Source organism: Nothobranchius furzeri, chromosome 14 (genome assembly GCF_043380555.1).
Source record: "Nothobranchius furzeri strain GRZ-AD chromosome 14, NfurGRZ-RIMD1, whole genome shotgun sequence".
NCBI lineage: Eukaryota > Metazoa > Chordata > Actinopteri > Cyprinodontiformes > Nothobranchiidae > Nothobranchius > Nothobranchius furzeri.
This window is the reverse complement of record NC_091754.1, coordinates 51,393,719-51,420,130: the sequence shown is the minus strand read 5'-3', so window position 1 is coordinate 51,420,130 and position 26,412 is coordinate 51,393,719. Positions and strand designations below refer to the sequence as shown.

Sequence of the window (26,412 nt, the reverse complement as noted above, 5' to 3'; positions counted from 1 at the left end):
ATTTGGAGATTGGAACAGCTGAATTCGTACTAGTGTTAGCCTAGCCACTGGACGCAAATGATTTCTTCAAAAGGAAAATATCCTTAACAACTAAGACAGTGATTATACCGTATACACGGAAAAACACTGAAGACTTTTTAGGCGTTAAACAATTTTATTTAGGCTGCACAAAGTTTTGAGAAATGTATCATATTGCAATACAAACAACTGTGATTTTATTAATGCTAAGGCTGCTAATAGTAACAGGCTTTTATATTCCAAGAGTGAAACGATCACGTAACGCATGTCAACATATGTTTGGCCAAACAGGTGGACTTTCAGGTGGAGTAACTTCAGCTCTGTGATTATGTGAAAACTATAAGAAATGTTTAAAGATAAACAAAAAAATATCTTGAGACACTGAAATTAGCTTATTATCAGCCTAAATTATATTTTTGATTAAATAAAAAAGGTAGTTCTTTCAGAAAAAGAATCCAAAATTGTTATCGGCTCTCAAATCCAGTATCAAGGCACCTCTAGATATGATCTTTTTTTAAATCTGCTTTGATAAACATATATTAAATTCCAGAAGCAATATACCAGCGTATCGTGTTCTTTTATCATCCATAATATAAATATCTTGTTGCAGCATGCTTTTAATTCTCTTTAACCCACCTAGAAACCATGTTGTATGAGCAACCCCAGTGTAAAAGCACTAAATCCTGCTGTTTCGCTATCGTGCTCCACCCAAGCCCACTGGATTTAGATTAAGTGCTTTAATTTTTTAGTAATCTTTTCTAAAAGCTATTCAATTTTGTAGTTTAGAGTAGCAAAACACCTTTAATAAACTGAAAGAGAATTTCACAAACACAAATCTGGCCTTTTTCTTTCTGAAATATGGACTTTTATTCGGAGTGCACAGTGACAAATAGGATGACTCCACCCATCTACAGTAGAAAAGGAGTCGAGGGTCAAAAGATAACATGTCAGACAGGAAGCACCCGATCCCGCAGTGCCGTGTGGTTTACGTCTAAATTCATGTGCTGTCAAAACTTGTCCAAACAAAGACCCTACATGACTTCTCCTAAAATACACTTAAGGCATGATACAAGGATGTGGTATTTATGGGTCGTTTGTATTTGCACATGTTTACACACTAAACCTGGTTCAGCACAGAGAATGAATGCAACATTTAATAGTTGCAAAGTCAATACCAGATGCTCTCTTTCCATGTTAAAGTCAGACACTTGAAAGCTTGGTGTCTGTAGTACCCTGTTACCCAGACAAACAAAAACATTACCTAACATCGGATGACTCATGTCTCCAGTTTCAGTTAAGAAAAAACCTCAAGCTCCCACCTTTTGGGATGGTTATCTGACAACCCAAGTCATAGTCCTGAACCAAGCGGGTGTAGGCTACTTCCTGCAGCCTGATCCTCTCCAACTCCGACAGGCTCTGGATATCCACAGGGGTCAGGCGTACGCTCCGGCCCGACAGGCTGCTCCAAGTGAAGTCTCCCTAACAGGAAATGAGAGTTAAGAAAAGGATTAAAAATGCCTCAGAAAATGAGGTAAGGACATTTGAAACATATATGAATTGGATCTTTCATGGAATTTTCCTTGGCCTTTCGGATGGTGCATACAGGGAACTTAAACATTTTGTCAAGCGGTATTCATTAACAATGGGCGACAAATTTGTGCAGGTCATGTTAAGATGTTTTGTGGGCTTGATACGTACTGCGTGGACTGATTCAACAATCTCAGTCATTCTTACTCAGTAAGAAAGAAAGAAAAAAATCTTTTATATAGTGCCTCTCAACATAAAAATCACAAGTTGCCTCACAAAAACAACAAAATTTATGTATAAAAAAGATTTCAAAAAATGATTACAAATGTGTTTAAAATCAGACAAAAATAAAAATTGGGATTAAAAAATGTAAGAAAATGGAGGAGAGAGAAAATGAAAAGGAGAAAGAGGGAAATCAGTGGATCCTGGGAAAAGCGGAATAAGAGCAGAATAAAGAGGGGCTGATGACGAAGGCCAAGCAAAAATCCAGCTTGAACAGGTGAGTTTTCCACTGCTTTTTAAAGGAGGCCATTGAGTCCACTGATCTCAGGCCCAGGGCGAGAAAGTTCCAGAGTCTGAGGGCCACAGCAGCATAAGATCTGTCACCCATGGTCTTTAGCCTGGTGCGCTGTACAACCACTTTAAGGTTGGGCAATGGGATAAGTTAATCAGCCATCAGCAATAAGCCAAATCCTTTGCTGATCGTTTTTATTTTGTACGTGCAACATAGGGATGAGCGAGTACAACACTATCTGTATCTGTATCTGTTCGACCATCTAAATTATCTGTATCTGTATCTGTACTCGGAGTGGGCGTGGCCTAACCCAGAAGTGGGTGTAGTTTAACCGGAAGTGGGTGTGGTTTACATCAATACGTTATTTTAAGTCTGATCAGAAGTTGCCATGTGTATTGTTTATTTGAGAACTATTTACAGAGCAGCCTCAGAGTTGAGATTAAATGTTTTTGATCACAATAGTAAAGGAACTATTACAGAACAAGTTTTTCAATAAAATCAGAACATTAATATTTAAGTGCATGAATTAAGAGAGAGAGAGAGAGAGAAAGAGAAGAAAAGATCTTTTCTATAGCGCTTCTCAAGATAAAAATAACGGGGCACTTCACAAAACAAAGCATGTAAAATAGAAAAAAGAACTTAGAAAATGATTAAAATATATTTAAAATGAGCAAAAAATAGACAATTGTGATAAAAAAAATGTAAAGAAAGAGAGAGAGAGTGAATAGGAAAGAGGGAGTAGATCCTGAGGAAGAGGAGAGAGAGAGAGAGGGAAAAAAACAACCGGAGCGGAGGCAGTGACTGACACAGCACGAGCCATTTTCAGCTCTGTCTTGTTAAATGCACCACGTACGTTACGAAAAAAAGTAACTTTAAATAACTTTAAAGTAACTTTAAAAAGAAGCAAACTGATGAAAACATAGGGAGTACTGAAGAAACGTGAACAGTGAAGCAAGCACAGAGAGATCCGTTACTGTCTGTGTGTGTGCGTGGATGGACCGGAAGGGACTGAGCTGTGAGCTCCCGGCTGCAGAGTTTTGTGTGTAGGGAGGGGCGGGCGCTCTATGTGACTGGCCAATCACAGAGCGTGAAGACAGTCGGTTACCCAATGAGGATTTTCCTTCAGCACGATTACAGATATTTACGAGTTTTACTCGTTCCATGCTCGTACTCGTCAAAAATGCTTTATCCGTACCGGATACTCGTCTGAAACGAGTATCTGGCTCATCCCTAGTGCGACATATTTTTAAGGTCAGTGAGTTTGCGAAAGGGTAAAGGGTTCCATGTGTTTGCTGTTTATTGAATTTCATTGGTTATTTGATGTGTCAGTCATCAATAAACTGCGCTGCAACTGGTTTGAGTTACACAGGTGATATTAGGGAGCGGGGCCTCTGACCTATCAATCAATGGCTGATGGTTTTGCCCCTGCAGAGGGAGTTAAGCTTTACCTACTGGTACAGTAAGGTGTCACTCAAAGCTGAAGCTAGCATGATGATGCAAACAGATAGTACAAAAGACACATCTGGAGAGAAGTTTGAATGATTTTAGCGATATACTATGTTAGATTGCAGACCCAAGACTTGTTGTGGACGAACAATTATGAACATTTGTGAATATAAAAAGTTTTTGTTCGAGAGGGCTCTGTTCTATCAATGGTTTGACGCTTTGAATGGTGAATTGGACATTATTATTTTGAATTTCCAAGTTTGACAAAAGCATTTACTGTGTCTTCAGTTGTGGTTGTATCCTTAAATTGACCCATATTACTGGAATCGCAATAAGCCTAGCTTTTTTAATGATATAATACAGTATGTGTATACATAAACATAATGCTGGATAAAAGACATTGATTTGATGTGGAAGTTTTCAATATCCCATCCAAGAAACTAATTCATTGACATAAAAAAATACATTGCACGTAAAAAATAAAAACGATCGGTAAAAGGTTTGGCCTATTGCTAATGGCTGATTAATTTGTCCAATTGTCCAACCTTAAAATGGTTGCATGTTTCAGTCAATAACCAACACACCCACACATTCACACACACACACCTATATATATCAGACCTGTCAACCTGTACGCATTTTGCCTAGCCAGTACGCAATTTGGCATCTATTTGCGCTGATACGACTCACCCCTCTAAACTACGCAAAAAGCTGCAGATACGTGAGTTGAGTTCTGTGGCAATTATGCACATGTGGTACTCATGTCTGACAACACAACTCAGTGGCGTGGAGAAGAAGTTTAAGCCAATCATCGTAGAAAAGCAGAGAAAAACCAGAGCCAACTATCCTGCCTAACCTATTGCGTAACAGCCCCGCCCCCCTCCTCCTTGCTTCGTCCTGCCTGCTGCTCCTCTCTCCCTCCGGTTCGCTACTCGCTGCTGTTCTGGTAAGGTAAACTGTGTGTGTGTTTGTGTGTGTATAAAATTTTCCATCCAGTGAATAGGGGGATTACAGCGTGAAAAGCAATGGAGTTGCAAAAGTCCACGAAAAAACGCAGCACAACTGGTACTCAAAATTTTTTGACAAGGTTGGCAGGTCTTTTATATATATTTATATATTATGTATATTTATACATATACACACACACACACACACACACACACACACACATATATATATATATATATATATATATATATATATATATATATATATATATATATATAATTCGAACATTGAAAATAAGATAAGAAATAAAAACAAACAAAGCATACTGCAAAATAACAAAGAAATCAGATATGGCTATCAACTCCGCAAAAAACAACAAAAACAGAGAAACCTTTCATATGGTTCAAGTATGTAAATTGCCGCAAAAATAAGATTGCAACAACTTTTTGCCATGTCACTGAATGTAGATGTAAGAAATTAGTACATTTCGTCAAATTTACTGAATCGATATTTAAAAGCTAAGCATATATTTTTGTTGTGAATTTACATGCTAATGTTTACTGTATTTTTTGTGTGTGGTGCAATTCAAACTCTGGCTGGTAGATGGCAGTAGTTTTATGGTCATCATTTTTTTTCTGCAAACCGTCAGAAAACTAACCCCACCCCTAGTCAGGATTTTAAAAATGCCATGAAAATGGGCGTTGCCAGGAGGCACAGAGTGGCATGGGCAAGTGTTGGGAATTTCCATCCTGGGAGGGAAGGGGAGTGGGAGGAGACTGTACCGATGGCATGAAATTGTACCAGCCACAGTCAATCACAAATTTAAAATGTAGTAGCCACAGTTCGACCCACAGGGGGCAGCACTAAGACGTTTTTAGACCTAGATTCTAGATTTAATCAAGTTTACACAAACATGTCAAAAATGCACAGAAACAGAAAGATTGCATTTGTAAAGATCCACTTATGCAGTTTATAAGCAAAAAATAAATATTTTGGGGATTAGTTACTCTTTAAGGAATACAGAGATGGCCTGAGTTTTCCTGCTGGATTCACCCTTGAAAAACTGCAAATATCATCCAAGTTTTAGTATCGCAATATATTGTATTGCGTCCCTGTATTGTGATATACCTTGAATCACCAGGTTCTTGCCAAAACATGCCTATCACTGAACCCAAAACAATTCACTCAGAGTTTTCAGCTTGTAATTTTTTCTTTTCTCCATTCCTCATTTGATTGTTTTTCATCAAAAATATGTTACTTTTAGTTCCAGTGAATGTAGACTAAACCGTTTTTGAGATTGCTCTTTCATGAAAGAATGCTATTAGCATAACTTATATATGTGTGACCTGAGAAAACCCAAACAGAAACACAAAACAAAAAATAATAATGAAAAAAAATAAACCTTTCCTGTTTCAGGAGCAACTGAGGCCATCTTCTGAAGTGTTCTCGCCCCGATGAGTTTGAAATATTTGCACCACTGACGTAAAAATCAGACTTCAGACTATTTGAGAGGGGAAAACATTGCTGCCAAAGGGGGAAAAGGGTATAGAATACATTCACCTTGTCGTTCTTCTGCAACAGACTGATCTGTCTTCCAGCTATGACTGAAATCAAGGTGAGATTGAATAAAATTCTAATAAGTTTCTGGAAACCCAGAACACAGATCAAGCTTTGGACCAGTCATCTAAATCTCCAGTCATGCATTCTTGCATGTCTACTGAGAGAGGGGGGATCTATCTAATGCCTCATTCAGACAGATGGCTTACCTATATCCCTATAATGTGTCTGTTTATGTGTCTTTGGGACTGTTTCATATCTGGGCCTTTATGACTCCCTGCTTTTTTTTTTAATTTTTTGACCGTAGACAATAAAGCGAAGCTACAAAACCAATATTCACTCTACATTGCTGATTATACACATAGAAACACCTAAATCCTGTGACTAAACTGATCATGAGTCCAACACGATCATCCTATCAGTTGTTGCATGTGTCTTTGTGTGTGCATTCCAGGGCATGCCATTCCTTATCGACTGAGGAAACCCTTTCACCTCTTGCATGACCTCATTCAAAGCTCAATGGGGCACACAGATGCCTGTACACAACCACACATCTACAGAAGAAAGAAAGAAAGACAAATTGAAACTGTTTGACAGGAGGTGTTTTGTCGGCTGAGTTGATTCTGCTCAACAGGATGTCTGACGCGAATGGATGAACTTCAGTGATACCCCTGAAACGCTGACTGGTAGTGAAAGGGAGAAGATGAAATAATCTGAAACAGTGCTTTCCAAATTTAGGGTCACTGTGGGTCATTAAAAAAATGAATGAGGGCCTTGACATAATTTCTAAAACGCAAATTTATAATTCGTTACTACTTCCTTATTTTTGCTGAATTGTTACGAAAGCAGTTGTCATAAATGGTTAAACTAATAAAATGGTCATTGAGGCTCTTTTCATTATTAAATTCATGTTTGAATGATTCTAAGGAGTGTTTCAACAATGATCGTTGGGTTAGTGTTAGTCTATTACAAAGAAACTATTGTTTATATGTCAAGAAAGTCAAAAATAATACAACCAATTTTATAGGTTCATTACATCATGTGCTACTGGACCAAAAGCTAAAGTTAAAGTACATTCAATCCCTAGCTGGTAATTCAGATTTCAAGCTACAGTGTGTAGCAATGTGTCAGCTATCTTTTCGTTACACAGTTGTTTGGATAGCATGTAGCCCAATCTGACAAGAAACTTTAAAAATAAATTGGTTAATGATGGTTTGCTGAAATTGATGTGTAGATTTAGTCAGCTCCAACAAAAAAAAAATCAGTTCCCTTTACCCTAAAAAACTCCAAATGCAACGGATAACTTCAATGACAATTTCAACCATCAGAGCTGATCTTAGCCCAATTGCCCATGAAATATGTAAAGTATTATCTGAAACTTTTCTGCAAAACTCCTACAAAGGATTGACTTCAACAAGTATTAAGCTGTCATTGCTGCTATTTCTGCTGTCATGTGACAAACGTTTCCAGGGTAAGATTAATGACTCTGCTGACGGCCCTCGTGCAGTGCTGTTAGATGACTAATTCCATCTGGACACACAGTCAAGCATGTGGTTTTGTTCTATTTTAGACAAAAGGCACATGTGCAAAAAAAAAGTCAGTTTCTATGGCGACATACACATACAGAAAGGGGGGCAGGAAATGAAAGAAATATCACTATGGCAACGAACTTGGACGGTACTAATGGGCAGTGGGGCACTTGTTGATACCATAAAATGACAGCCTTGCAAAAGTGCATTCAACATATATTAGTCAGAAATGTCTGCCTGATATCACCTGGAAAAACCTAAGATTGAAGTTTTCTTTGAGCTATTTTAGTTTTTATATAATCATCATGCAAATATGCTTTAACCAGTAATGTGACTGCCTTGTTTCTCATAAAAAAGAGATTTTAAAGGTCTGACACACATTTGTAGAAGTATCAATGAAAAGAGAAGTCGCTGTAAGGCATGAGATGGAAAGTTATTGTTAGAATGGATAAAATGGTATTATACCATCTAACAAAGAGCTTAAAGAAAGATATATTTGACTATTTCTTTGGTAGTCCTTATCCAACAAGAAGACAAAAGTATCACCCATAAAAACAATATCCAACAAAGTGTTGCCTGCACCATGACATGGGTCCATCTGGTAATCTCTAGGCAGTTTGGCTAATTATTGTTAATCATGCAACAATTTTTAAGGTATATCAGAACAATTCTTGTCATTAAAATGTTTACTTTTGGCTATACAACCAGGCTTTTACTGCCCCCTGCCAATGAAAGAAGAAGGTGAACAATAATGTCTTTGTCTGTCTTAACTTCCATTTCACCATTAAAAACATTCATACATTATTACAAGCTAGGAATGGCTTTAGTATTCAAATATAGGCAAATGTGCTGCTACATTTCAATAAATCCTTTTATGAATGATCTAATAACAGAAATGTTGTATTGTGGTCATATCTAAGGGAATGTAACAAGACAAACATGGAGGGAACGTTCCAAGTTTTCACATTGTACTCTTGTGTTGCAGCTGGTTTAGAATGGCCCTTGAACAGAGATTTCGTACCACGACGCTGAACTAGAGGAATGCACGAGTGTGTTGCACTTCTTCTTTTACAACTTCGCTTTATGCAAGCGTGTGTAATAGTCATCTTAATAACAAACAGGTTTTACTGACCTGGCACATCCCCAACTTTTACATCTGCTTGCAGTTACTGACCACCATGATTTGTCAGCTTGTGGTGAAAATTTGTTTCCATGTTTGTATACTGAAGTGTCACAGATTGACAATTATGGGTCTTTTCCCCCTGTTTTACCTCTGCCTTAAGAGAAAACAACCACAAATTATAGATCCATGCTATCCATACAGAGGTTGCGTAACAGACTATAAAAGTGATTTATCAGGATTTTTACTGGTTGGAACATGTGAGGTTATCAGTCTCAGTATAAAAGTACAGATAACTGATAAACAGCATGTTATGGTTTTATTGTAAGATGTTATAATATTTCTATTATATTACAATATAGTATGTGGCATTTAATAATACACAATTAGAAAAATAAATACACTTGAATGTCCTAATCTTCCTATACACGTATCTCCTGGTAGACATAAAATATTGTGGTTTTTTTATTTTAGCAAGCTAACAGTTTGTCCTGCTCGAACGTGTGGCGACCCCAGATCAGAATTTCGATCTGGAGTAAGCAATATACACCCTTTAACAAAGACTGCACAAATTCTGTGTCCTCCAAATGTGGCCCATGAATGTGTCTGGTTGTAACCTACGTGGCCCATCCTCTCCCATGATTTACTCCAGGCCGAACGGGAGATTCTTGTTGTTGTAATACTGGCAGACAAGCAGCAGAGTATATTTAAGTGCAAAAATTCAAAGCTAACTTCTCCTGCATTAACTTCTGATAGAAAATAGATGATGAAACGCTCATATTTGAAAAGCCTGACAGATCTACATCACTGTCACTTAACATTCATGGACTCACCCATCTTGACTTGTAACGGGGAAGGCTGTTGTTGGTTTAGCATCCAGGATACAGCAGAAAATGTTTCAGCTAGTAAGAGCTAACCGTTAGCATTAGCACCACATGGCAAAACTCCTACAGGCTTGTGTTATTTGTATTAAACGTGGATAAAACATCCATGGTGCAAACGGAGTAAGTGGTAGAGATGTGTTGCTGTTATTCAATCCAAAATATCGGGAAATAAGACTCCAAATTTTGTCTTACCTACTAGAGCCCACTGCAAATTTTATTGGTTAAACGAGTGAATTACATCTTTAAACCTAAAAAAAACAAAATGCTTCTTAACTTGAGATGTTATTAACATGCAGTGCAATGTTTTCCTGTGACACTCCCAGCATAATGCAGGGACTCCTTCAAAGGGAGTCAAAACTTGGCTAAAATCAACTGTCAAAACAAGCTTTCTGGTTGACATTTACACCAACTGCTCTGGTTTACAGAATAGTTTCACATTGCAGTTAAACAGAACAGATTGATTTCATTTAAGTTTAAGCAGGCATACGAATATCCCAAATGCATTTCCAAAACTCATTCCACGTATGTATGATGCAAATAAAACTGGCACAAAATCTGCAAAAGTTCTTTTATTTTCATTCTTTCTTGGATTTTAAATATGCCAACTTATTAGTGTAGGTTTACAGGATTTCAACACCAGCTCAGAAGCATTTACAACGATGGTATCCACTTTCACTGCACACTGTTGCATTTAATGAGGCCTTACTGGCTTTGTGACAAGAATGAGTTACGTGGAGTATGTGCTCTAAATATTTCTCCACAGATTACTGGCAAGAACTTCTAAAACCTAAGGCGATCTTCAAAGGTTTTTTTCTGACACAATAACACAAAATGCCTACAGGAATATTGAGGTCTGCCCTTGAAGGTTTATTGTCTTTTGTGGTGGTTACAAAAGTTAATGAATTTGGATTTTAATGCTACAGCCGAAGGTGGAATGACAATTTGTGGTAATGAAAAATTTGTACATGACATACCAGCAAAAAAAAAGTTATACAAAGATGCATACCTTTTCAGCTCTTGTTTTAAATTTCAAGCTTCATCATAACAAATTAAAGTTTTGGTCAGTGCGATGCAACATAATCAAACAGGTGTGTACAGGGCTAGAGCAGTATGTTTAGAATGCCAACAATGAGCCTTCGCTCCTGCTTTGCATTGCAAATTATTCATTTGTACGCAAGGCACATTTGAAAACGTCAACGTTTCTCAAGGTGTCCCCAGAGAAAAACTAAGATACAATATGTTAAACCATTTCTATCTGCTTCAACTCTAACCTAGGTGTGGGTGAAAATGTAGGAAATAGTCCTTAAACATCCTTTGTTCTCTGCTGATGAAATGAGAGTATACATTTAGGCATTTCTGGCAGTTGGAAATAGGTAGCATGAGACATTCAAGTAAACTTTCATAGAAATATAAAAGCGTCAACTGTACAAATGATGGCATCATCTTTGGTCAATAAATAAAGCTTGGAACCAAACCTCTGAGTAACCGATGTGGCTGTTGCCAGTTACGGATCAGCGCCATAGGATTCTAGATGACAAGCAAAGATGAGTCATACACAGTAAGTTGATAAATACACGGTTGTATCTGGTGTCAACACTTAGGTGTTTTAGGGTAGAGAGCACTTACTACACTTCTTATCTGTCCTGATAATGCTCGATCTCAGTGCAGCTTTTGATACTGTGAACCACAACATCCTACTTGATAGTCCCACCCAGTTTATGAGCCTATCAAGCACAGTCCATAGTTGGTTCCAGTCTTTTCTCAAAGACGGGGGTTGTTGTCTGATCATCATGACATGTGGGGGTCCCCCAAGGCTCAATCTTTACATGCAACCCGTGGGTCAGGTCATAAACGATAACAACATTGCCTATCATAGTTATGCAGATGACAACTAGATCTACCTAGCTCTATCACCTAGTGACTGTGGTCCTCTAGATTCACTTTATCAGTGGTCCTCTAGATTCACTTTATCAGTGTTTGGGGGAAGTTAATGACTGGATGCAATCAAACTTCCTCCAGTTAAAGACAAGACTGAAGTTATTGTCTTTGGGAATAAGAAGGATAGGATGGAGGTTATTGCTCAGCTTGACTCCAGAGAAATAAAAACAAAGACCCAGGGTAGAAATCTTGGCGTCATAATTGATTCAGACCTGAGCTTCATTGGTCACATTAAGGCTATAACTAGATCCAAGTTTTATCATCCTCATTAAATTGCACGACTCAGAGGTCCCATGTCCAGACAAGAGCTAGAGAAACTCATTCATGCGTTCATCTCCAGCAGGCTGGACTATTGCAATGGTCTTTTGACTGGTCTTCCTAAAAAAGCTGTGAACAAACTGCAGTTTATTCCAACACATTCTCACACCCGAAGCGTTGAAAACTGATGAAGGGTGACAAAGCACTTGTTTCCGACTTGTTGGGGCTCCCAACACATGGGAAAGCGACACGCTGTGCCAGAGCATCGTTTTCCGACTGCCGCGGGAAAACGGAGATTTCACCGAATTCTGACCTTGCTATTTAACCTTCCCCTCATCCCATCCTAACCTTAACCCAGTTGCACATGTAAAACTTTGTTTCTAGTTGTAACATCCCTCTCAAACACGGTTAATGGGCAGTTTAGAATGAGAAACAGGGTTAAGGTTAGGATGGGGGTGAGGGGAAGGTTAAATAGCAAGAGGTTAGAGGTTAAATGTTGGTGAAATATGCATTTTACCACAGGCGTCGCAAACTGATGTTCTGGGACCAAGCGCCGGACACAAACGCTTGGTCACCCAGCGTCATTTTTTGTCGCCTCGAGTGTGAGAATGTGTTGCTTATTCAGAATGCTGCTGCTAGAGTCTTAACAAGAACTAAGAGAACCAAACACATCACTCCTGTTCTTGAACCTCTACACTGGTTACCAGTAAACTACAGAATCGATTTCCATACCATACCAATTTTATTTATATAGCACATTTAAACACGGCATGAGAGCCGACCAAAGTGCTGAACAAAAACACACAATAAAAACAATCAAAAATAAAAACTAAATCCATTAAAATCAAGTAATCCAACTCAAAAAGAAAAGGAGAAAGGGAATAAGTTAGACAGAATTAAAAGCCAGAGAATAAAAGTGAGTTTTTAAACGAGACTTAAAAAGGGAAAGAGAGGAAGAGAGTCTGATCGGGAGGGGCAAGTGGTTCCAGAGCTTCGGTGCACAAACTGAAAAGGCGCGCTCCCCGCGGGACTTACAGCGGGAGCTAGGGACATGTAGGAGGTGTTGGTCAGCTGATCGGAGGGACCTTGTAGGGACATATGGGTGAATGAGCTCAGACAAGTAGCCAGGTGCTGTTATTGAGGGATTTAAACACAAAAACCAGGATCTTAAACTCTATCCGGAGATGGATGGGGAGCCAATGGAGATTTGCTAAAACCGGTGTGATGTGTTCCCGCTGCCTGGTGCCAGTCAAGAAACGAGCTGCTGCGTTCTGCACAAGCTGAAGTCGAGCGAGAGTTGAAGAGGAGATACCGTATAGCACTGAGTTAGAGTAGTCGAGACGGGAAGTAATAAATGCATGGACAACTGAATGAAGATGTTGCCTTTTTAAAATGGGCTTAACTTTAGATAGACGCCTCAGGTGGTAATAACAGGTCTTAACTACCTGGTTGACATGAATGTCCATTTTTAGTTTAGCATCCATCACAACCCCTAAGTTTGTGACACGGTTTTTCAACCCACTTGTGATAAATGGAAGGGTCATTTGGGGACTTTGAGAAGTACCAGGGCTGAAAATGATGGCCTCTGTCTTAGCGTCGTTCAGCAAAAGAAAGTTTTCTGACAGCCAGCTCTTCACATCATTGCAGCATTCAACAAGGGGCAGTAAGGAGTCATTAGGCTTCACAGAGGCATATAATTGGCAATTGTCTGCATAAAAATGGTAATCAATGTTGTGTTTTTTAAAAATGTTACCCAGGGGCAAAATATATAAATTAAATAAAAGGGGTCCAAGAATTCAAAGTACTTCTGCTGGTTTACAAATCACTCGATGGCATGGGGCCAGAACACATGTCGGATCTCCTTCCTGTATACATGCCCAGCAGGGCTCTGAGATCCTTAGGAAACAGTCAGCTTGTAGAACCCCAGATAAGGACCAAACAGGGTGAAGCTGCTTTCAGCTACTATGCTGCACACAGATGGAATCAGCTTCCTTGTGACCTCATATTTGCCCCAACTCACCCTTAAACATTAATTTTGTTTCCTTTTCATTTTTACATCGTATTTTCTGTCATGTTGATTTTAATGTTCTTGATATTCTTACAAATAGAAAGCACATTGAATTGCCCGTGTATGAAATGTGCTGTACAAATAAAACTGCCTTGCCACGATTGACTCATAATTCACTTCACACATACATTTCACTGTAATATTGAGTAGTTGGTACTAAAAAAAAGTTCCTTAATAAAGTGTTCAACTGGTCATCTTTGTAAGTGCATTTTTTTGTGCTCTAATGACTTTAACGTGAGTATTTTAGAAAATATGACATTACACAAAAACTACAAAGTGAGCAAAAAATATTTTTATGCCTATTTGTGACACTCCAAGGCTGTGACAACTTACCCACAAAAAAGGTAATCTGGACATAACACACAAAAAATGATTTGATTTTTTCATTTTTTGTACAGTTTTCAAACTTCGGGTTTTGCTAATAAACCTAGCAATAAAGGGGTTAAATCTGAGAAACACACACATATTTTATTATATTTTGTCAGGGCTGAAGCCAAGGATGAAATTCATGTAAAAAAATTGGGACTTATGAAATATTATATAATATTTCTATGGGAAGCTTTCTAAGTGCATTTTTTTGTGCTCTAATGACTTTAACGTGAGTATTTTAGAAAATATGACATTACACAAAAACTACAAAGTGAACAAAAAATATTTTTATGCCTATTTGTGACACTCCAAGGCTGTGACAACTTACCCACAAAAAAGGTAATCTGGACATAACACACAAAAAATGATTTGATTTTTTCATTTTTTGTACAGTTTTCAAACTTTGGGTTTTGCTAATAAACCTAGCAATGAAGGGGTTAAATCTGAGAAACACACACATATTTTATTATATTTTGTTAGGGCTGAAGCCAAGGATGAAATTCATGTAAAAAAATTGGGACTTATGAAATATTATATAATATTTCTATGGGAAGCTTTCTAAGTGCATTTTTTTGTGCTCTAATGACTTTAACGTGAGTATTTTAGAAAATGTGACATTACACAAAAACTACAAAGTGAGCAAAAAATATTTTATGCCTATTTGTGACACTCCAAGGCTGTGACAACTTACCCACAAAAAAGGTAATCTGGACATAACACACAAAAAATGATTTGATTTTTTCATTTTTTGTACAGTTTTCAAACTTTGGGTTTTGCTAATAAACCTAGCAATGAAGGGGTTAAATCTGAGAAACACACACATATTTTATTATATTTTGTTAGGGCTGAAGCCAAGGATGAAATTCATGTAAAAAAATTGGGACTTATGAAATATTATATAATATTTCTATGGGAAGCTTTCTAAGTGCATTTTTTTTGTGCTCTAATGACTTTAACGTGAGTATTTTAGAAAATGTGACATTACACAAAAACTACAAAGTGAGCAAAAAATATTTTTATGCCTATTTGTGACACTCCAAGGCTGTGACAACTTACCCACAAAAAAGTTAATCTGGACATAACACACAAAAAATGATTTGATTTTTTCATTTTTTGTACAGTTTTCAAACTTCGGGTTTTGCTAATAAACCTGGCAATGAAGGGGTTAAATCTGAGAAACACACACATATTTTATTATATTTTGTTAGGGCTGAAGCCAAGGATGAAATTCATGTAAAAAAATGGGGACTTATGAAATATTATATAATATTTCTATGGGAAGCTTTCTAAGTGCATTTTTTTGTGCTCTAATGACTTTAACGTGAGTATTTTAGAAAATGTGACATTACACAAAAACTACAAAGTGAGCAAAAAATATTTTTATGCCTATTTGTGACACTCCAAGGCTGTGACAACTTATCCACAAAAAAGTTAATCTGGACATAACACACAAAAAATGATTTGATTTTTTCATTTTTTGTACAGTTTTCAAACTTCGGGTTTTGCTAATAAACCTGGCAATGAAGGGGTTAAATCTGAGAAACACACACATATTTTATTATATTTTGTTAGGGCTGAAGCCAAGGATGAAATTCATGTAAAAAAATTGGGACTTATGAAATATTATATAATATTTCTAAAGGAAGCTTTCTAAGTGCATTTTTTTGTGCTCTAATGACTTTAACGTTAGAAAATTTAAACGTTGGGTAAGGGTTAAGATAATGTTAGAGCTGACTTTGCTTCTAATTCACCGTTAGCATTGTCAGTTCAACGTTAGCCACTAGCCTGCTTTACCCAATATTAGAGTAAAACAACAAGACATGGTTTCTTAGGGGAACAAGAAATAACTTCTGGGTCATTCCTGTATACTGGCTTTGGTTCTTAAAACAACTCTGGAGCTTTTTGCCTGCTAGTGCTGAATTACAAATGCCTGCGCTGCAGCGTTAGCTTGCTGCAGATTCGGCAAGCTCACAGAGAGTAAACAGTGACTACATCCTTCTTTGATTGGGTTGTCGTGCTTTATCTGTTTTGGCTCCAACTCCGTGGAACGAATTGCCACTGAGCATTAGGCAGGCACCATCCCTTCAAGTCTTAAAGTCTCGTTTAAAGACTCATTTTTTATTTGATTGCGTTTTAGCGCTAGGGTTCTTTGAATTGCCCTGACATTATGGTTTTAATTCTTCTTCTTTATAACCCAGATGCTTGATTTTATTTTGTCCACCATTTGTTTTTGATCGATTAGTCTTATTTCCGTTATCTCTCTTTATTTGTAATATTGTTTGCTTGATATTTTATGATTTTATGTTTTTATCTTGCTTTTATGCCCATGTACTGGGAATGTTTTTCTTATGATGATGCTGTTCAGCACCTTGGGCTTCCGCTAAAATTGTGGAAGGTGCTCTGCAAATAAAATTTGATTGATTGATTGATTTTATTTATTTATTTTTTCAAAAAGAGAAGAACTGACAGCGTCCTAGCCAGCTGAGAAAGAAATATGTTTCAATTTATCCTTCCTTCTAACATAACTGAGACATTAGACTGTTTTGTGATAATTTCACAGTAAAATTCTTACATACTTCATACAACTTTTGAGATAGTTTAATCATACCACACTGTTTAATCATACCACCATGTTTAGGTTATCAGTTTCACTAAAATTACCCAATATTAAGAAATATACAAAAATGAGACCTAGTTAAAATTTTACAAAGTTCTACCTAGGGTTGGGCATCGAACATCGATTGGAACCAATTCCAACTGTTAGTTTTTCCCGGAATTGTTCTAAGTTTAATTTTTTTTTTATTCCTAGAATGCCGATGGAAGAGGAATCCGCGGCCGATCTCCGTGGAAAATAAACGTGATTTGCAAATTGTGATCAAAGTTTTTCAGAGCTGAACACACCAGCTGTCTGTGTGCAGCACCGAGTACCCCTCCCCCCACCCGGCGTGCAGCGGGCAAATATAAACAAACGCATCTGCCGAACTTTTACTCCGTATGTAAACTTTAATTCCTGCAGCGTAGAGGAAACTTGTTAAATACATCAACACGGTGGATTTAATAGAAGCTTTAAAGAACAAAATCTGGACGGTGTGAGGTGAGTTTGTCTCACTGTAGAAATAAAAACACACACGGAGCATCAGCAGTCAGACGCAGCCACTCACCAACACTCGTGTGTGTGTGTGAGTGTGAGCTTCAGAAGGCTCTACAATAACCTGTAGAATAATTAAAGTCATCATACTAGAGAAGCTTCTCTATGGTGGACCACACCAGCTTCTGCCACAATAAATAATTATAATAATAATAAATAACATATTTTGTTTCCTTTCTGAACTATTTCTGTTGAGAGTTTTAATGTTTAAAATCTGTTAAGATTGTTACTGACAGCAGCTACATTTAAGTTTCTGTTCTGACTGAACGCTGCTGCAGCATGGAGGTGTAGTTCTCAGTCATCCTGGACATGATCATCCTGACCCCATCTTTCCACAGGAGCCGTCAGCAGCACGTTACTGCAGCAGCACGACATAGCTGCTGATGGGAACCGCTGTGGTCAACAGAATCTTTTCCACCGGAGCCGTCAGCAGTGCGAGTCGGCCGCGTCTCAGAAGCAGCATGTCGTGGCCTTTACGCACCGGTTCTATTTTCTACGCGCGACACCTCTGAAACGGGTCAAGTTCGACATTTTTGGGGAAGGAAAGACAGGAAAGCGGACGCGGAAATGGAGCGAAGCTCCTGAGATTTTCAGAATAAAGAACGTACTACCTTCCGACTGCTTTACTTTAAAAAATAGTTACTAACTGTGTGGCCCCGTGAGAAGTTATCACCTTGCTAGCGGTCTCCTTTGTTTTTCAGGTCCGTACTGGCGATTATAAAATGGACAGAACATAAAACACAAACCTTTTGGAGACATGGAGTTGTTTTCTTCTGCTTGTTGTTGTGTTAACTGACAAAGTCAGTCGTGTGACTTCGTGCACTGTCTGTGACAGCTGCTCCCCTGCTGCTTCGCGTCTCGTGGGAAGGGCCGAGCAGCAGCTTACGCGAGCAAGACGTGCTGCTACAGTAACGTGCTGCTGACGGCTCCGGTGGAAAGAAGGGGTGAGAGTTTTAGCTGAAACAGCTGGACGTTCCTGGATATGTTGGAGACATTTAGCCTCTCATCCCAGAGGCTTCTTCCAGACTTTGGTTGTGCTCAGAAACAAACACACTGGTTGTGCTGCAAGTTTTTCTTTTTTTCTCCAAAGCATGTTTTTGTCTAAATGACTTTGCGCTTGGCTCCAAGAGACTTTTTTGTAGGTTCTGCGACACTACATTAGTGTACCAAATTTCGTAATCCTCAGTCAAAGCATGGCTTGGGGCTGACAGTTTTAATGGTCCTAGGAGGCACTATTTCAGAAAATAGGCCACGCCCATCAGATTTTCACATCAGATTTTTGGGGGGGCCGGACTAGGTTTACTCACCAGAAGTTTTGTGGCGATATCTTTAGAAATGACGAAATTGGAGGCAAACGTATGGCCACGGCAGTACGCCTGACTTCGCCGTGCTGCCACAGCCCCGCCCTTTTTTTAAAACTCCCATAAAGTGACGCCAAGCAACCCCCACTTGGCTTGAGTTACCAGCTTCAAATTTGTGGTGATTAAGCGAAATGGGGAGATTTGGGACCTATCACAGTAAAACTTGACCTATTTGGTCCTGAGAGGCGGGGCTTGTGTGATGTCATCATCCGACCATTCAATTTAGTTTGTGGCTGAATGTCAAATGACCACAGAAATTTTTGTAACTCTACTCTATTCGAGTATGAAGTTATAGCCATTTATATTTTTTGGTGAGTAGTCAAACTTCGAGGCCTGGCCACGCCCCGTCAGCATATATGAAAAGTCAGTTTTATTTTTTTCTATTTGATCGTCTATCCCTTCTGAGCAATTTCCCATAACTTTTGAGAGGATCGTACGAAAAATGATTGAGTAAATCAATCAGAAGCTGACCCTAGAAACGGCCAAAACTGGGTCAAAATCACCACTTCAAACCAAAATGGCCGACTTCCTGTTTGATGTTGACTATGTTTGCAAGAGGCTTTCCTGTGTGGACTGTTGAGTCCTACAAGTGTACAAAAGTTCATAACTGTACGACAAACTAAGGTTTACGGAGGGGATATTTTTCACATTCTTGGGGGCGCTGTGGAGCTAGTTTTATTGCAATATTTTTGGGACCTTTAAAATACAAATTTTACACCACATCTGACATGTGTGCAAAAATTCCTGAGTTTTCGGGTATGTTAAGGCCTCCAAAAAGCCAATTTACTTGGCAGAAGAAAAATAAACAGAGCAGATGCAATAGGCCTTCGCAGCGCTTTCGCTGCTTGGGCCTAATTAGGGTGTCCTACAGAAAAGCATTGTTTGTGTGCAAATACAGCTTCAATTTTGTATATTTTTATTATTTTACAAGGGTATGCCTGACAAAACAAACCTGCTTGCAGATGTTTTATCTAATCATTATATGGATTACATTAGTACCAGCCCCCACATAGGCTCAGGCGTGGCGCTGCGGTAATGTTAATACAATTCTGATAAAACAGTAAATATCAACTAAAATATTATTTATGTCCGAAACATTAAAAGAGCACATCTTAACATTTGAGTGGAATTTAACTGCTGATCCATCAAAATAGTTGCGCAATTAGCCCCACGGGTATAAAGTTCCCATCGACTAAATATTCACCGTGAGAACAGGATCTCCCTCACACACACACACTAACACAGCCAGCATTAAAATGACTCCAAGCAAAACAGTGTCACTCCATCAATTGTGGAATGTTTTTAAAAATTTGATTCAAAGATTAGCCAGGGGTATTGTGTTGGGTCTCAGATGTAAAGCCGGAATGCAACTCATGCAGCTATCTTCCTCGCCTTGTCTGTGAATGTCCGTTATCAGCCAGTAAGAATATTTTTAACAGTCGTGGTTACTCAGGTTTCATTCTCACGGACACAATGTTAACACCTGGAAGGCTTTCCGACAAACAGCTGTCGAAATAATTCTGTGACTCGCAACATTTTTTCCGACAACAGTAACATTAATATCAAAAGGCAGCACTAACAAACACATAGATATGTTTTCAGCAGATTTAATCCATGCCTTAAAGCAAAGAGACGATCTGTGAGAAGTAGACCTCTCCAACTAAGCTCCAAGTGTCTTCCATCTGTCATTTCTGTAACAGGTGCTGTCTCCTTAACACTTTTTAAAAACATTTTGCCAAGAGCCTGACATTTTTCTCTGTCACATTTCACGACAAACTCTACTTCTCACAATCTGGATGTGGGCGGTTCGGTTAAAGAGAAGGTTTGGAGGCAATACTACAGGATTTTAACGATGACTACAACCAGTAGGATTTCCTGAGAAATAAGGGCCACTTCATAGTGAAAAAAATTAACTCATAATTAAGAATATTTTCGTAGATATTGAAACAACTCTTATTTTAGATGGTTACTCATTGAATCACTTGAGAATTAGTAAAGACCTGAAATAAAATGTCTATTTCTTTTTCTTCCGGCTCTTGGAGGGTGCAGACACTTTTCTTCTCCTCTCCTCCATATCTTATCCTTAAGGCCTTTGTCTGTCTCTGTGTGCTGGGTGCACGGCTGCTTCTGCATTTTTTCTGGAAACTGAAATTCACTAAAATGGATCTCGTCAGTTGGTCACTCAACGCGGTTGATACCATTTCTTCAACGATGAGAACGGGAGAAGGGGCTCCCGGATGCCCCTCCGGGACAGACCAGCTGTCTGTAGAGGACTCTGAAGACGTGTGGATATTCGTGGTGTTGGTGTCAGGGTTCCTGCTCATTGGCCTTGGAGGCTTCCTGGCTTACTGGAAAATTAACGAGCTGTCGAGGAATATTGGCCTGATCATGGAGCTCAGAGATGGATTGCACCGCGCTGTGAATTCACAGACTCATAATTGTCGAGATGAATCGTAAGCTTGGAACTTTGGCCGAGATTCATTCATTGGCACAAAAGATGGATGTCATCAAGGAGAGAGTGGACAAATCAGCACGGATTGGGATATATTAATGTCCATTATTGGGATTTTGAGAGGTTGAGGACCAACAAACTAAGACAGAGAGGAAATTATCTCTGTCTGGCCCCAAAACAATTTCTAATCGGAATCTGGCGTCCTTGAACCTGCAAGGCTCCAACGAAAATTCCCCCCTCAGAAGATATGTGGAATTTGCCGTCGCTATGGCAACTCAACTCTGTCTCCTTTCCCAGCCTGGGCGGGACTGCAGGAAGGCCGCTGAAACGTTCCAGGGTCACTGCAACCCTCCAACCCTCAATGCTCCTCCCCCTATCCACACTGAGGTGACATGCACTGCTTATCGTGGCTGCAAGAACTGAAGTAGGGATGGTCCCAACCCACCACCCCACCTAGTGGACACTTATGTTGTGTTGTCTGAAGTCGGTTGCATTTCTGTCTGAGGTGTTGTTTTTTTTTTTTTTTTTTTGCAGAGCAAAGCTGCCCTCCTAGTGGAGGGTAACGCTGAAGTGCCTTTTTTTCCCTCCACCTGAACCAATCCTCATGTAACCCTCTTATATCTATTAAGGTAGCGCGACTCAGGGTTGCAAATGACCACAGTCACCAATTCTTGTCATGTGTCTTGCCCCTGTATGTCTGATCTCTGAATTGTGTGTACTGAAACTCTAATTTCCTCTGGGATTAATAAAGTATATTTGATTGATTTGATTTATCAGGCCTATTTTGAATAAGATTTAACCAAAAGTTTTTGTTGGATGAACAGAAAATAATTAAACCCTATTTTCTTCTTTATTTATCAGTCAGAAAACATGAGAAACAGTTGCTTCAAAAGTATGGAAGAGCTTCTACAGAGATCTTCTGTAGGTCCATTCTGTGTATTTTGTCAACTTACATTGCTCGGTTCTTTTAAAACACAGGAAAAATAAGTTCGGCTAAAATAATTAGCCGAAACATTATCGAACAAGGTAAAGAACAACTTTTTTCTGTGTTTTAGAAAAACCAAGCAATGCAAGCTTCTACAGAGAACTGGAAGTCCACGGAGGGTTTCAGTGTGCAAAAACACTTTTTCAGAAATATTGATGCTTGGGAAATTAATTGTATGGAAATACATTTGCAGAATAATGAAACATAATGCATATGAAGATCATAAATGAAAATACCAGAGGCTCATTTTTAAACAAATGTGATGTCACTAGTGTGTTTTGCCCTCATTCTGCCGTCTTTACTTTTGACTTCAGCACTCTTGACTAGACTGAGGCCCTTTTATTTTGAAGAAAGGAAAATACAACCACTTGTTTTCAAAGCTAAATATATAAAAATAACATTGTGTATGTCAGGGGTGTCAAATTCAAATTCACACTGGGCCAAAATGAAAATCTGGGACGAAGTTGCGGGCTGAATTTAATATTTTTTGAAAAAGTGACGGCAAATTTGCACATTTTCTTTATCAACATATATGCAAAGTTGAATCTTTTAATTTGGAAACAAACTTATTTTTGCATTTACACTGAATGTGGAATAACCAAATTACACACAAGCAAGTCAATTTTAAATAAAATGCATCAGTGGTGTTCATTACTTGTGGTATATTCAGCATTTTTTAAATCTATTCAGGATTTATGTTTTCTTGTTGATTATTCATTTTTCTTATTTTTTTATTCTCCTTTTTTTCTCCTGTAATAAGTGTCATCGCTGCTGTGACATCTAGCTTTCCCCACTGAGGAACAATAAAAGGATTTTCTAATATGTTAATCTATGTGCAGCCTTTCCTGTTTTACTGTAGGTTAAATCTTTTCTCACGGGCCAACAACAAAATAAAAATATTATTTTATCTCAAATGAAAATGCAACATCTCACCTGTTAACTTTCATGTTTTGGAGCAGAAAATGAGCATAAAACCAAAATATTTAAAGCTCAGTTTGCTCCACTGATACTATGATGCTCACCTGTTCCAGCCAGAAACCTGCATCATGGGGTTGAGGAGCTCTGAGCTGAAGAGGAGACTCCTATTGTTTTGTTCATCTTCATCATAATAATGACATTAGATGACAACAGGTGCTCACATAGGTTTGTGCTGCTGAACATGGAGAACGTCTCAGCAGCTTGACCACGTTGTTGTGTGTCGGGGAGGAAAAATAAAAACTACAGCAGCCACAGAGTCATGCTGATTTGAGCATGTCGCTACTCGCTAGTTGGAAAACGTTCTCTTTCAGTCGTGAACACATTACTGAGCGGTTCAAATCTCCATTTCTGGGCTTCAATGTCGGCAAATAGCTGAGTAAACTCAGCACTGGGTGAGGGGAGTGTTTAGTTTGTCCGAGACAGCGGAGCTGCAAACGCCGGAAGCAGATGCTGGAAAAAAACACAAAGGAGGGGGCGCTTCGGCTCCGTGCTAACGCCGCAAAGCACCATGGGAGTTGTAGTCTTTGCGGTCAAATCGGCCAGCGGGTCAGTTTTATTATATTTTTGATATTTATCTCATGGGCCACATAAAAATGCTCCCACATCTGGCCCGCGGGCCTTGTGTCTGACATGTGGTTTATGTGATTGCTGATTTACTGCAGCCTCTTGAGGAAGTAGTGTTACAACACTCTCATGGAACTGTTTCAAAATAACATAAAACTTCCTTTTTTATACAAAAAGTCAGTGCATTTATATGTTAATCCTTATTTTTATACCAATTTGAGATTTACCTTGATCCTCTTAGGAAACTGTTTTCCTTTCGCACCAATGGAGATAACACGAGTCGACAAAAACTGTTGCACATTCTCTCGGTTTTTCTCTCCATTTATCCTTTTAACACAGCGGGATCAGAAAAAGTCTCCTTAAGACTCTTTTATTTTCCACGTGGGTGCCGGATAATCCTGCGAGGAAGCTGAAGAGCAGGGATTATAAAATGTTGCTCAGGATCTGTGATGACGATGACAGAGTACAGGCAGGCCTGTGGTCACTTTATGAGGCACATGGCAGCATTTACATACTGCAGTAAAGCAACTTGTGCGTACAAGCTGCACGTTAAAACGCACTTGTGACTTGCTTTCATGGCAAAATGGGAATATGACAAATGTTATTTTTTTATTGAAACTGACTAATTTTTTGCACATAAATTACCATGGAAACAGAAACAACTATAAACAAGAGGCCTTCGCAGCACTTTCGCTGCTCAGGCCTAATTATTACACAACTAAATAGGTGATCTAGGCTTGTGTTTGCCACAATACAATTACAGACCCACTGCATACTGCAGACAGGCAACAAATACAAGTTTACATTTTTTGCCAAACTAGATGACCAGAAACAAAGTATTCTAAAATTTCAAGGTGCAATATGTAAGATTTCCAGACGATGAGTAATGAGTGAAGATAAGACAGTGTTCTACCGATGATTGTTGTGTATATGAACTGATACCAATGTAACAACCTGCAGGAATGGAGTGATGGCCAGTTAACGAATGAGTACAGATCACAATGATGAGTAGTGAAAGGGGCACCAGTGACAAAACGGATTGCTGAGTGATAAATAACATAGAATTTCTGAAGATGTTTTTTCGAAGCAGCTCTATAAATTATGTCGCCTTAATCTAAGATGGGAAGGATTGTCATTTTGACCTAGGTTTGCTTTGCAGAATGAGTAAAGAATGACCTGTTGCGGTATAGAAACCCAATTATTGGCTTGACTTTAGAAAGTAATGAATTTATGTGATTTTCAAATGAAAGTGTGTCAAGCCAGATACCCAGATACTTTTAAGAACTGACAAGTTGTAGTTTTGTACCATCCAGGGAAACAATACTAGGGTGGAAAGTTGATTGCGGTAAGTTATGGTTGAAGCTCATGAACTTTGTTTTACTTGTGTTTGTCCCGGAACTGTGCTGCTCTGGGTGGCTGCATGTTGGAGTAGCTCTGTTGACTATATGTAAGTTTTGTCTTTTCTCTGACATTTTTTCTTCTAGTTTCTCAAGAAAAACTGTATTTTTTTGGACATTTTACTCTTCTGTTTCTGGTGCTGTGAAGCTTGGAGGATTTTTACTGCTATTTTTTCACTTTTTGAGCATTTGTCATGATGTGTAACCATGGTAACAAGCTGGTTTACAATCGAGAGCAGCTGATTAACATTGGGACGGCTGAAATAATACCTCAACTGAAGCCACAAATCCCAAATGAGCTAAAACACAAGAAGCGTGGGTGCAGAGCGGGAGCAAAACGGAGACAGAGAAAGAGGAAATTCAAACCAGTCTTCAGTCAGAGGCTTCTTCAGTTTTGCTGCAACACTGACCGCTACTGGAGATCCTTCCTGCCAACAGCCATTGTAATATACAACAACTCTTTGATGACTTGATTATTATTATTATTATTATGAGCTACTACAGCAATCAATTTCCCTCAGGGATTAATAAAGTATTTTTGAATTGAATTGAATTGAATTGTTTAAATGAAGATGAAGGTTGGAGAAGGCATGTTGAAGATGATTAAAGTACGGCTTATGAAAATGAAAAGTTTTATCATTATTTATCAAATGAAAGTTTGCAAATCAAATGGGTCAGGAGCAGATTCTAAACCCACCCACAGTTACGCTAAAGGTAAAAGGAATTTGTAAGAATTTTATAAATAATAAAAAATATGTGCATTCTAAGAAATAAGTTCAAAGGAAATAGTTAAAATCATAATTTCGACTCACTTCGGAGAAACTGTAAAACTGGGGTTAAAGCGGGTCAAGAAATGTCTTGCTGTCACCTTTAAACATCTATCCAAAATATCATAGTAAATATAATTTCATAAACCTTTATGTCAGTAATTTAACTAAACATTTTTATTCAGGTAAAATATTTTAATAATCTTGATAGAAGTGCCTCAGACTGTACAGCTGCTGCAAATAATCCAGTCAATCACTGAGCCGATCGGTAAATACAACAAAAGTTTAATAGGAATGTTTAGGTTTTTATGGTTGTGCTGTTACTACAATAAAAATAGTAAATGGCCTGTGTTTGTATAGCGCCGTCTTAGGGTTCTACAACCCCCAGGGCACTTCACAACACAATCAGTCATTCACCCATTCACACGCTAGTGGGGATGAGCTACGATGTAACCACAGCTGCCCTGGGGTGTGCTGACGGGCGCAGGCCCCGCCGGTCCCTCTGACCACCGCCAGCTGGCAAGGTGGGTTAAGTGTCTTGCCCAAGGACACAACAGCAGAGAGCTGAGATTGAACCTGCAACC

General features: G+C 38.6%; 1 protein-coding gene across 2 annotated transcripts in view; it reads right to left on the bottom strand.

Moving 5' to 3' along the window:
* The window catches only part of LOC107381065 (rho GTPase-activating protein 6), a 135,029-nt gene that overhangs the window by 18,378 nt on the left and 90,239 nt on the right, over window positions 1-26,412 (bottom strand). For both annotated transcript variants that reach the window (XM_054743147.2, XM_015952554.3), the window contains exon 2: window positions 1,338-1,497. In XM_054743147.2, the coding sequence (XP_054599122.2) occupies window positions 1,338-1,497 (160 nt within the window). The remainder of the gene's footprint in view (window positions 1-1,337; window positions 1,498-26,412) is intronic.